At 35.6% G+C, this 12,075-nt stretch overlaps 1 protein-coding gene across 1 annotated transcript in view; it reads right to left on the bottom strand.

Moving 5' to 3' along the window:
* Positions 1–12,075, bottom strand: part of CSMD3 (CUB and Sushi multiple domains 3) — a 602,810-nt gene that overhangs the window by 97,484 nt on the left and 493,251 nt on the right. The window contains exons 40-43 of the mRNA XM_071553967.1: positions 11,988–12,057; positions 9,633–9,749; positions 3,760–3,969; positions 2,146–2,334 (exon numbers count right to left, since the gene is read on the bottom strand). Coding sequence (XP_071410068.1) covers positions 2,146–2,334; positions 3,760–3,969; positions 9,633–9,749; positions 11,988–12,057 — 586 coding nt within the window. The remainder of the gene's footprint in view (positions 1–2,145; positions 2,335–3,759; positions 3,970–9,632; positions 9,750–11,987; positions 12,058–12,075) is intronic.

Raw genomic sequence — 12,075 nt, 5'->3', positions numbered from 1 at the left:
GGACAGATTTCTGGCACAAGGCATATACAAAATAGCCAACTTCTTTTTATTCTTTTCAACACAAGGCCTTTATCTCAAATCCAGCCAAGCAGAACTAGAAGATAACTCATTACTCTTGTCCTGCAACAAGAAAGAAAAAAAACTAACCAAAACACACAAACCCCAAATCATATGTAGCTTATAAAAATGTCCCAAATTCCTTACTAAAGTAACCACAGAAAATATCTGCACAAAACCCTATGCAATTTGAGAAATTTTTCTAGGAGTTGAGCAATGCAGACAGTCTGTAATCATGCAGCATAACACACATTTTAGATCTCTGTTAATAATTTCTTTGATTTTTTTAATTTTCATCTTTTCATAACATGAAGTAGAAACAACATTCAGCCACTGTTTAGGAATTTCATCAACATTGATACTCAGAACATTTTGGACATCTTCAAATTTACTAATTAAATTCTTGGGTCCAGTAAGGCAGTTCAAGAAAGAAGAATTACTTCATTCAGTAAATTATTTGTTTTGATTCTGAGGCATAGATAACACAGCTGGAACTGAGTAATAGGGAAAAGCTAAGTGTTTAGTAGTTAAGACGTGACCCACTACTGCTTCCTCAGGGTCCAGAAAATGGGGCTTAAAACTTAATTGTAATGAATTAACTTCTTCCCCTTTCAAGTCATCTCTCTTTTACGTGATGAGGCATCCTCTTCTGAATTCAGTATCAGTTAGGTTTTAATTTAGCTACCACATCACCCAGAAATTCCTGTGGTTCACTGACTCCAGAAGGAATTTGGAGTAATTAGGCTTCTCATTTAAGTGCCTAAATTTGAGAAGACATTTCAAAATACAATGCAAAAATCCAGAAAATAGGGGAGCTTTTTATTTTCTATTAGTGTGGGATTTTGGGGGGGTGGTGTTTGGGTGGTAGCAGTGTTTTGTTTTGGAGGTGGGGGTGGGGGTTGTTGTTGTGGGGGTTTTGAGACATTTCTCTTCTACATGCTTGATATTTAGGATCCCATTCTAAATTCTGAGTTCTTACCATTCAATATAGAAGGAAATTAGGCCTTTAAATGGGGTCCTGAATACCTCTCCTGAAACTGTGGAGGGTCTCTATGGCATATGAAAGCAGACACTCAACACACAGAACTTTACAGTCAATAACTTGTTTAAGGTGTTTGGACCTTGTAGTTCCAGAACGAAGGATTTGGGGATGACAGCTTTAAATAAGAAGTATCTTTGCTGTGTCTAGTGTTTTTTCAGGAATCTAATATTGCTGTTTAAATGTTGCCTCAATTGTGACAAACCTGGACCTTCTAGAAGCAAGTACTTATTTCATAGGGAAGAAAATTCAGTCCTCAGTTCAACAGATAGCTTTTGTGATGCACATCTGTTTCTCAAAGATATTTCTGTGTTACCAAAACACCCATCCTTTTCTGTTTCAGAATCTGATGACACTACATGATTGATCTTCTTTGGCCTGCTGCTTAGGTACTGATTCCTTTCAGCATAGCTAGGGATAAGCTAAACATGTCTACAGAATCATCATATAAATTCTTTTTGTCTCCTTAAAACGTAAGCTATCTGCAAGTTACAGTTTGTTGAATCTGCTTAACTGCTGCATATACAACAGTGAAAAAGAATTATAAAAGGTTAAAAAAATGTAATTAAAAAAAATTCCTGTTCATAAAAATTGAAAGTACAAAGAATTTCACACAGTACTGACTGGAGGACAGTTGAATTTTATGCCACCTGCAACATTTCTTTTTAACTGATAAAACAGAACATAAATGGACAAAATTGGTAAATCCAGTTTTTGAATCCTTTTTTTTCTTGATTCAGTCTAGACCTTTTACTATGTTGCATTACCTAGCTTAAACCAGCATGGGTCTCCACATTCCTGACTTTAAGTCTAACCATCCAAAAGGTAAACTCATAACCACAGATAAGTTTTCAAAGATTTCATATGTCCGTGAAACATTTCAGCTTCTTTGCTAAAATTTTAGTTTGCAAAATTTAATATTTCCTGTGTAAAGACGAAAATAAAAAAATACAAGCCCCTATAAACTGAAAAAACCGAAACTACTCCAGTTAATAATTCTTAAGAAGATTTTAAAATAATGAAGGGTTCATAGGTCAGCTAGAACATACCTTCACATCTGGGGAGAGGATGATTCCAATTGCGGCTGATTCCATGAAGACAAGTCAGAGCTGAATTTCCAATTAATGTGTATCCAGGAAAACACTCAAAGGAAATAGTTTGCCCCACAGTAAAGTCATTTCCAATAACAAAACCATTCCGAAATGGTCGAGGATCAGGACAGCTTTGTAGCTGATATGCTTAAATAACAACAGTAGGAAAAAAATATGTAAACCAGAAATTCTAATTACTTCAAAAATAGAAGTTTTTAATTAGACTAAAACTATTAATCATAGGCTTTCTATATGTCTTTAGTTCCATGATGGTGATGATCAAATCATTGATCCTACACTTGGAGAAGTACAGTGAAACTAGCTAGACTTCTATGCTACTGAGTAACATTTCCTTTTACAATTTGAAGACACCTTACTGAGATAAAGTGTTTTTTTTCTGATCCAGTAGTAGTTTTCTGGATCTACATTCTTATGTTTAAGAGAAGGGAGAAATAAACATGTCTATACTTGTATTTATTTTTCCCAAAAGAACTAAGAGGGTCAATAATGAACTATGATTATCAAAGACTTTATAGCAAATAAGTAAGATTTGAAAACAAGCCTCTCCCACACATCTTGCTGATCTTTTCCAAGAAGATTTGAAGCATTGGCTTCTTATTACAGAACTAAGAACAAATAAACTGTGCATAGTTTGCAGTATCAGAATATCAGAGATTGTATATATTCAAAAGAAGCAGTTCTTTCATATGTAATTAAAACGTAGACAGGAATTTTTCAATTCGCCAACAAATAACAGCATCTCCAAAATTGTTCTCATTAATAGCAGTAATAGTGTAAGCTCTTAAGTCTGGCCTTCTTAGCAGTTTGTCATAAATTGACTAGAGCTAATACTTTTTACAGTGGCTCAATTCCAGAATGTTATAGAGTTCAAGTCAATTTGGACTTGTGACTATTGAAACAGTAATAGGAGCATGCTCTAATGTAAAAAAAAGACAACCTTTAAATCTTCTGTGTTATTCATAAAATGAAAGGAGCTCTGGTTTAAAATATATATTTGACCTTTTTCTGTGAGCAGTGGTGACCTAATCCCTTTTACATGAATAAACAACTCTATAAATAGAATTATGGTCATGCAGTCTTCACTTGCTCAGTATGACCTACTTGGGTACAACAGAACAAGAACCTTTCAGGGAAATTGCGAACTAGGAAATAAAATGGATTTGAAGATTTCTGGATTGGCATGAATTTGTACTAGCCTACATTGATCCAGTACTCTAAAACAGGATTAAGATGTTTTGCTTCCAGAACTCAATACATAAAATTAAAATTCCCATATGCTTGCAAACATTGAATGGAGAAACTTACTTTGTAAAAGCACACAGTATAAATTATTATGCCAAAAAATGTCAGATATTGGTAATTATCTAATGCTGACATTTGACCTGCTTTTTATTTTTCCTTTTTCAGCCTAATTTTCTGCATTTTTCTGTTTAATCTCAATGGATCACACTTTTTTTGATTTTTAATTTGATGTTTATTTTTTAGGAATTCCCAAAACTCCACAAAACCTCCAACAGCAACATTGTTCCCAAAAGAATATCCAAATCTCACCTTGATATACAATATGAAATCCTTGTTTGTTCTGTGAGTAATCACTGTGAAAGTATAAGCTGGTTTCATGAGTTGTGCTGAACAGAGAGGCTGGTAGCTGAGGGCCACTTAGTCTCCCAATAACAGTGCTAGTTTCTGTAGATCCACTCCTAACTTCTAAGTAGTCATGTATGGTCTCCGTTGAGAAATTCACAAATTGCAAATGGACACCTGAAAAACATTGTCAGTAAATAAAAGCCACCAGTATCACTACCTGGAGGGAAAATAAAGTATGCACATACTACACTGATAATTGCAGAAAATAATCAGTTGGAAATGCATGTGTTACACTGTCAGATGCAGTCCATGGAATTCATTTTGAGGCGTTACTTCTCCACATACATTACTAATTCTGAGAGGCTGACAAGGTCAGAAATGCTAACATACTGAAATACTAATGATTGAAGGCATCAAACTGTAGGTTAAATTTACGTGCTACCTTTAGGCAAAGGTTGTTGTTTGTGTTTTTAGGGCAAATTTAAGTTTATAATTTTGAATACATTCCATTTAGCTAAATCTTCCCTGTTTTTAATTGCATAAAATAATCTCCATTTCTAGTAAAAGAAAAAATGCTTTGTGTATACACGCCTGAACAAACCCCAGTGACAGACTTCTATCCCAGATAGGTGCACATAAACTGATCTCTCTTGAATTATGATTACTTTTAAAAGAGTATCTATACATAAAAATAATGAGGCACAATAAAAACAAATGTATCATATATCGATTATATGTATGGCAAAAGTATGTGGAAGTAGAGTGTCCACTCCTTCAAGATTATTTGGTAAATTACTTTTTTCAATGAAGCAAAGAAGAAAAGGAGGAAGCCATAAACAAGAACATACAGAGACATGAACCTGAAGGACAAATAGTAAGTGAGGCAGTGATGACAAAAGGGCATTAAAAGGGCAGGTTGCATGTAAAATGACGCTGGTCAGTATGTTTGTCTCGTTGAGCCCTGCACCTGGTCACATCTGTCCTACCATCTCATACCTTATTAAACCTTTGCTTAGCTATCTATCTATGTAATCTCACTCTTATTCCTGTGTTTATGTGTGCTGCAAGGATTAAGTGCCAGCTACTGGTGAGACCTGAATCTGTGAGTGGAAATTGGTGCCTGCTACTGGAGTCAGACCAGGGGTGTGAGAGTCCCTGGCCAGTGGTGTCAGCTACTGACCAGTGGGTCATAGCTCTCTGGATTCTACAGACATTGTGCCCAGAATGCCGGCTAATGAGGGCACCAGTATGAGTGCACTGGCTGCCAGCTTCTGGAGTTGGAGCAGGGGGTGTTTGTGTCCCTGGCCTGAAGTGTGTGCAAGAAACTTCCTGCCATGCAAGTGGGAACAGTTTGTTCTTGAAACCAGCTACTGAGGGGACCAGTAGTGGGGTTACTGAAGGGGCTCAGTGTTGGTGGCTGTAATGGGGCCATGGGCCCATGAGTCACAGACTTGTGCCTGGTGCTGGCTGCTGAGAGGCAAGTGTCTGTATCTTCCCCAGTCCTGGTGAATGTGCGGTTGCACATGTATCATCCACCTGCTCACAAACTTCAAATTGGACTAGACAGGGAGCAGGAAGGCCTTGGGTCGAGTTCAGGGTATCAGGCAGGCAGAGTACATGCTGGTACACTCAGAACCTGCAGAAGTTGTGTACAGGAAGGATGTGTGTGAGTGCTGAACATTTGCAGTGAGCGTCAAACTGGATTGGCTGGCAAGTAGGGAACCTATGAAGCAGGTAAGGGAGCTTGAGATCTAGAGAGATGCCTAAGAGATCCACAAATGTATGTGTGCTTGTCAACCTAGAGAATGTTGTGTGTGTGTGTGACTTCACTAGTGACCTTCTCTCTCTTCCAGCCCATGAGGAAGAGGGGACTTGGCTGTCTGTGTTTTTTTAAGTCCTGCAAGTAAGTGTTGAAGACAGTACCTTCTCAGTGTCAATGTGTGTGAGCAGACACCAGTGTCCCGTGTGTATGTGTGTGTGCTCAGCTTTATTACTATTTGAATCTGCAAATGGGAAAGTGGCAGCCACATGTCTGAGCTTGGGCTGAGCACCAAACTGGGCTCCAGAGGCAGGAAGAATAATCAGCTGCACTCCTTATAAGGTTTCTTCATAAATCACCAAAAAATGTAAATTATAGTATCTAACCATCATTCATCAGAACCTCTCCCATTAAACATTCCATTCAATTATTTAATTTTCATACACACACCGTGGCTTATGATGGTCTTGTTGACAGAAATTTCTGATTGTTTGGTTTAGTAAGGAACGTAAGGCAGCTTACTATCCATTAGCATGTTATCTCTGCTAACCAGCTGGAGTATTACAATGATTGTGTGGAAGAAGGAGAAGAAATGATCAGCATCTGAGTAGTTATGGGGCTCTTAAACCTTTACCTATTTATACAAATTTCTATATAAGTTACAACAAAGTAGAATTTGTATTTTGTCTGAAACAAGTGCAGCTATGGAATGATAATGGACTAGTTTCATTAGAAAGATGATTAAGCCCACTGGTGTTTATGGCAAAGGCATGCAACATTATTTCATATAAAACTGAAAGGAAAAGATATCATGTCAGATAAATTATGAAAAGTAATGAATAATTTTCTAACTCCTAAACTGAAATAGCTAAATAGAGTTTGTCACTGTCTCTTAGAGCTTTCTCCCCAGATACCATGCAAAGTTAGTGAATGATTTTATGAAGCGTGGAACATTTTATAAGCTACCAGAAAAAGGATAGGTGCATAATTAAATTACTGTTAACCTGAAAATTTCTGTCTTTCTTTATCGGGAGACAGCCTATATGTGATAAGAAAACTTTCGCTTGTAAGTGTCTTTCTTTGAATTTGAAGCCTTCCAAATATTTCCTACAGAGAGAATCAGGTTATATTCAAGGTTTTCTCTTTCTCTATCCATGATATTTGTAGGCTTGGCCTTTCATTTGATCCTCTGAACCAAATACTTGTCCAAAGTTTAAGTTGCCATTAATAACTGCCAATTCATGCAATCCTGCTGTCAGGTTTATTTTCCTCTTTTGTCCACTTTCTTTGATACAAAAACATGTCTAATATTTACTTCCCCATCATTCTGCCCTCTCTATTGTAGTCTTCCTCCACAAGTTCTTGAACCGTTATCAGTCCTCTGAATTATTCATCCTTTGCTCAGCCTGTAGAACTTGTATCTATTTGTCTGAGACTCCTGTTTGTTAGATTGATATTTTTTCTATGATGTTTTGCAGTTTGGACAAACACTTGAAAGAGTATTTAATATATTTATATATGAAAATCAACATAATGTCACTGGTTTAGATTACACCATTAGCTAACATACAGTGGAAAACCTTATGACCTATAACTAGTAATTGAGAAAAATTCTTCATAGAAGCAGTTAAACAAGTGAAAGTCTATAGAAGGTTCCCATTATGGAGTTTTTGAGTTTTTCTATTTGCTGCTCAGAAGAGTGGATGGAAGTGCACACACTGGATTAGAATAACAGCATCACTAAAACCAGCTTTAGCCATCCCTTTTTCAAATGTCATATTTTTCATTTTTTAAAGTGAAATTTTACTTTCATTTTCAATCATATCCCATTTAGAAAAGGTCAAAAATGTCAAGCACATTTCAATCTAGTTTTCTTCTAGAAATAAAGAGCATTATGTTTTCCTGTACATTAAGTGGAAAACAGTTCATAAATCCAGTGAATAAACTTCAGTTAGTACAAAGCAGTCCAGAACTATTGATTTCTGTGGAGCTAAACTTATTTATCCGAGAAATTGTTTCCAAAACTTGACTAGTTGAATTTCCTGCATAATGGAAGTCAAACTAAACAGTACGTTACTAATAAAAATTTTAAATAGGAGTCTGAAAAGTCACATTAGAATTACTGGAAACATAAGCCGGGGAGAATGTAAGCAAAGAAAATGGATTGGAGTAAGGAGTCAGTATTGGAAAAGAGATTGGATAGCAGTAGAAGGAGGAAAGAGGCAGAGGGCAACACATTTGAGAAATACACAGCAGGTTCTGCATGCAGTTGAACACACCATTTTATGAAATGTGAAATTTAATTAATAGTCCAGATTTTTATTATTTCTTCTTTATTAGAAATTGTCTTCAGAACCATCTGGCAAAGTATCATGTTCTGTTATAGCTCTGAATATCCTTTTCTCCTGAATGTTTCACCCAGGGGATATGCACCTATCACTGTTATAATTTATTTTTTTTCCTGTGATGATAACTCAATAAGTAGGAATCTTCTTGAGATCTGAAGATTCTAGCATTATGACTTATGATGAAACACCAGAACCTGCCCCATCAGGCTATCTAAAAATTCAGGTAGTGGCAGAGTTAAAGTGTCAGTGTTATTTCCCTATTCTAATGTAATGTATTTCCCACAGCTAGATTCTGTTAAGTCAATTTAAACAACTCATGCAGAGCAATTGGCTTTCACTTAAATAATAAGTGAACTATGCTCACGGGATTTCTAACAAAAATATCACAAAATTAACTTTAAAAAGAGAAAGGAAAGAATCTGAATACTTGCAGAAGGGAACACTAAAAAATTAGATAGGACAACCACACTGGCCAGCTTTGAATAAAGATTACATAATAAAATACAGACAAGATCCATCCAAAGTTGGTCAAGGGGATAGCCAATGTAATTTAAATGCTGATAATTCCTTTAGAAAATGATGGTGAATAACAGACATACTGGTGACTCAAAAAATTCTGACTATATATCCATCCTTAAGATGAGACAGAGGACCTGGGCAATGGTAACTAAAAGTTCACTGCAGATTACGGAACCTTTTTAATCAGACTCAATTTCCAAACACATAAAAGACAAAAAGGGACTCAGGAGCAGTCAATGTGTGTTTGCTAAAAGAAAATAACAGTTAATCAACCATTATTTCCTTCTATTATTAAACTGACAAACGCAGAACAGTGGATATAATATACACTGTGTTAAAAATTAACATAACTTTGAGGCTCCAAGGGTGATAATCAGCCATTCAGTGGATGGCAGCCAGTAACAGACACCATATTCCACAGGTTGCTATGGGAGATTACACTGTTCTCTGGCTTCCAGAGAGACTTAGAAAATGAGAATGCATCCTCAAAAAAATATGTGGAGGATACTAAATCACACAACTTTTGTCCAGTGAACACTGAAATCCTTAAGGACAGAGTAAACAAACCCTCTTAAAGGCTTACACAAGCAAAGGTACAAAGTTCTACATCTAGAGCACAACATTTCTATATGTTACAGGCTGGGAATTCCTAACATGAGTAGCAGCCCTGATTAAAAGGTTCTGCCTATTGTAGTAGATCTGATCTGTTGTTACAGACAATTTTACTTGGAGTGGGAAGTTTGACAACTTGGAGTGGGAGGCTTCTAGAGTTCCCTTCAAGGCATATTTCTATGCTGATGTGATATTCACCTAGGATATGCAAAGAAGCTTAATGATAATTAATTCAAATGCGGCTTTAACTTCTAAATTGATACTGACTTACTTTGAAATATTCATTATAGCTATTTATTTTTGTTGGCTTTATGACTTCCCAAAGAGAAATCAAACCTGTTAAGTTCAAAAATTGTGCTTAATTCTAATTAAACAATTTTTTCTTTATCAGAAAATTGTGGCATAAGTTAAATGAAAACCCAAGAACCTTAAAGATATTCTACATCTTTTTTTAAGACTTTGATAACTCCTTTAAATGAATTATAATTACTTCTGGTTTTTGCTAGGATAAAGATTAACGAATATTTTAAAATCTAGGTTCAGTGTTTTGAATCCCCAAAAAAAAATCCAACAATTTTAATCCATGAAAGAACACATACCAAACCCAATAGGCAGCTTTATTGTCCATGTGCAATCCAAACTACTAGGATAGTTGCCAGGAAACCCAGGGCTGAGGATCACTCCACTGAAGTCTGACATGCCACCACCACATTGTGCTGAAAAAAACCCAAACAATCAAAGACATTTTTCAGAAGAGAGAAATGAATTAAAACTAATCCAAAACATTGAAGGGTCTTGTAACATTAATAATAAAATAATGGCTAGATTTATATATCAAACAATACACAAATATTTATTTACTGCTAAATATCTCTAAGAAAGTAATTTCCAAGTAGTCACTTTAAAAACAGGTATCTCAATTGACTACGTTTTAACTTGGGGAACACATGCATCCCAAAAGAAAACAGATAACAGAATCACAGAATTATTTAGGCTGAAAAAGACCTTCAAGATCATCAAGTCCAATCTCGGACTGATTACCATCTTCTCAATTAGACCACAGCACTAAGTGCCATGTCCAGTCACTTCTTGACTGCCTACAGGGATGGTGATTTCACCACCTCCCTAGGCAGTTCATTGTGTGAAGAAATAACCCAAAATGCCTGACCACACTTTCCATGAAGAACTTCTTTCTGATGTCCAACCTGAAACTCCCCAGGTGCAGCTTGAGACTATGTCCTCTCATCCTACCACTTGTCGTCTTGGGGGAAGAGGCCGATCTCCACCTTTCTACAACCTTCTCTCAGGTAGTTGTAGAGGGCAATTAGGTCTTACCTGAGCCTCATTTTTTTCCAGGCTAAACACCTCCATCAATCTCAGCACTTTCTCATATGACTTGTGCCCCAGACCCTTCCCAAGATTTATGCCCTAATGTTTTCTCTGCATTCTGCGTGAACTGTCCTCATGACAGGCTGGTGGCACAGAGCAGCTCATAGCAGCACTGAGACAATGCTGCATCACTTTGTAAAGGAGCATCTGAATAATATAACAATGTATTCTAAAAACACTCTGTACTCAAAGTGTTTCAAGAGGCCTTTTAAAAACTTCATTTGTATCTCACTGTTCTAAAAATGAGATAAACAGACTTAGAAAAGGTACAGACACATATATTTCCAGACATTGAAGTAAATCCATATTTCTACTTAATTTTATTTTTTTCAGGCATGACATCAGTGAATAAAGTAACTTAGACTTCCACATTACATTTACAGTTGGTAATTATGATAAATAGAATTTTTTTGAACAGTTTTGTCCTGGTTAAACTTGCTACATCATTTGAAAGACAAGTAAAAATCATTACCTGCAAAAAAGAAGGAAAAAATAATGGAAAATAACACCCTTTAGAATTTCAGCACAACATTTTTGTCTTCAGAATTTACCAAGAGAGGTGCAATTATACTTCCTAATCATATATTAATGCTTGATGGCTGAAACTGAAGACTAACTCCTGAAAAAATTCTTACAAATATCTCAATCTTCTTGAATATTTATAAATTTTAAGCTGAGGGAGTTCAGTACCTCATAGGAGGTTTTTAACATCCCACAGGATTAAGAATAGGATTATATGAGGCTGCTCAAGAGAATATATAATTTGTCTTGAAGAAAAGCAAAGCAAAAAATCTTTAATGAGTAGGATCCTGTTTTACATATATTCAAGATTACAAATAATGATTACTTTTATTGTTAGGGAACTCAAGCAAAAAGAAATTTCTATGCAGTGAAAGAGAATACAACTAGAAGGAGTTTTACATTCCCCTCATTTATTCCTCCTATAAAAAGAGTATATTTAAATGCACTTCAGATTTTTCATTTTCATTTCTGACAGGTTTTCAGTGCTTTTTCCAATAATATAATAAAAATATTAATATGGTTGTGTATATAATTTAACTTGAAAAATAAAATATCTTCTGAAATTGGGTAGACATGCCTATGTTGAACTCATTAGAGATGAAAATGTAACATTATTTCTATTTTAGTATCTCCCCAAATTTTCGTTCGCAAAACCTAGCCATGATGATGATCTTCTACAATAGTCATCACTCTTAAGAGGAAATGAGTCCTAAGTAAATTAACTATGTTTTTGAGAGTCTCTGGAGGCCTGATAATGAATTGATGATAGATTCTGAGTAAAACATATAGAATCATATCATATCATATAACAATTTGGATTGAAAGGGACAACATCTTTCTTTTCCTGCTTGGACATTTCAGGAAAGATTTGCCATACAAATGTGAAAAAAACTTTAAAATCTTTTAGTTTAATTTGACTGTTTTCACATTTAATTATTCTTCCATTTGTCCCTATTGTTTTCCCCACATATATCTATTATTTTTGAGTTCTCTGGCTTTCTCATTTTGCCATATTTAAGAAACAAGATGCATGCTGAACATACCTAAACATATTGGAATTGGGTAATTCCATCTTCGTACTGGTCCAGGCATACAAGTGATATGTGAATGTCCCTAAAATGACACAAATAT

This window comes from Pithys albifrons, chromosome 4 (assembly GCF_047495875.1).
Source record: "Pithys albifrons albifrons isolate INPA30051 chromosome 4, PitAlb_v1, whole genome shotgun sequence".
Taxonomy (NCBI): Eukaryota; Metazoa; Chordata; class Aves; order Passeriformes; family Thamnophilidae; genus Pithys; species Pithys albifrons.
The sequence above is the reverse complement of the archived record's forward strand: the minus strand, read 5'-3'. Positions and strand labels throughout refer to the sequence as shown.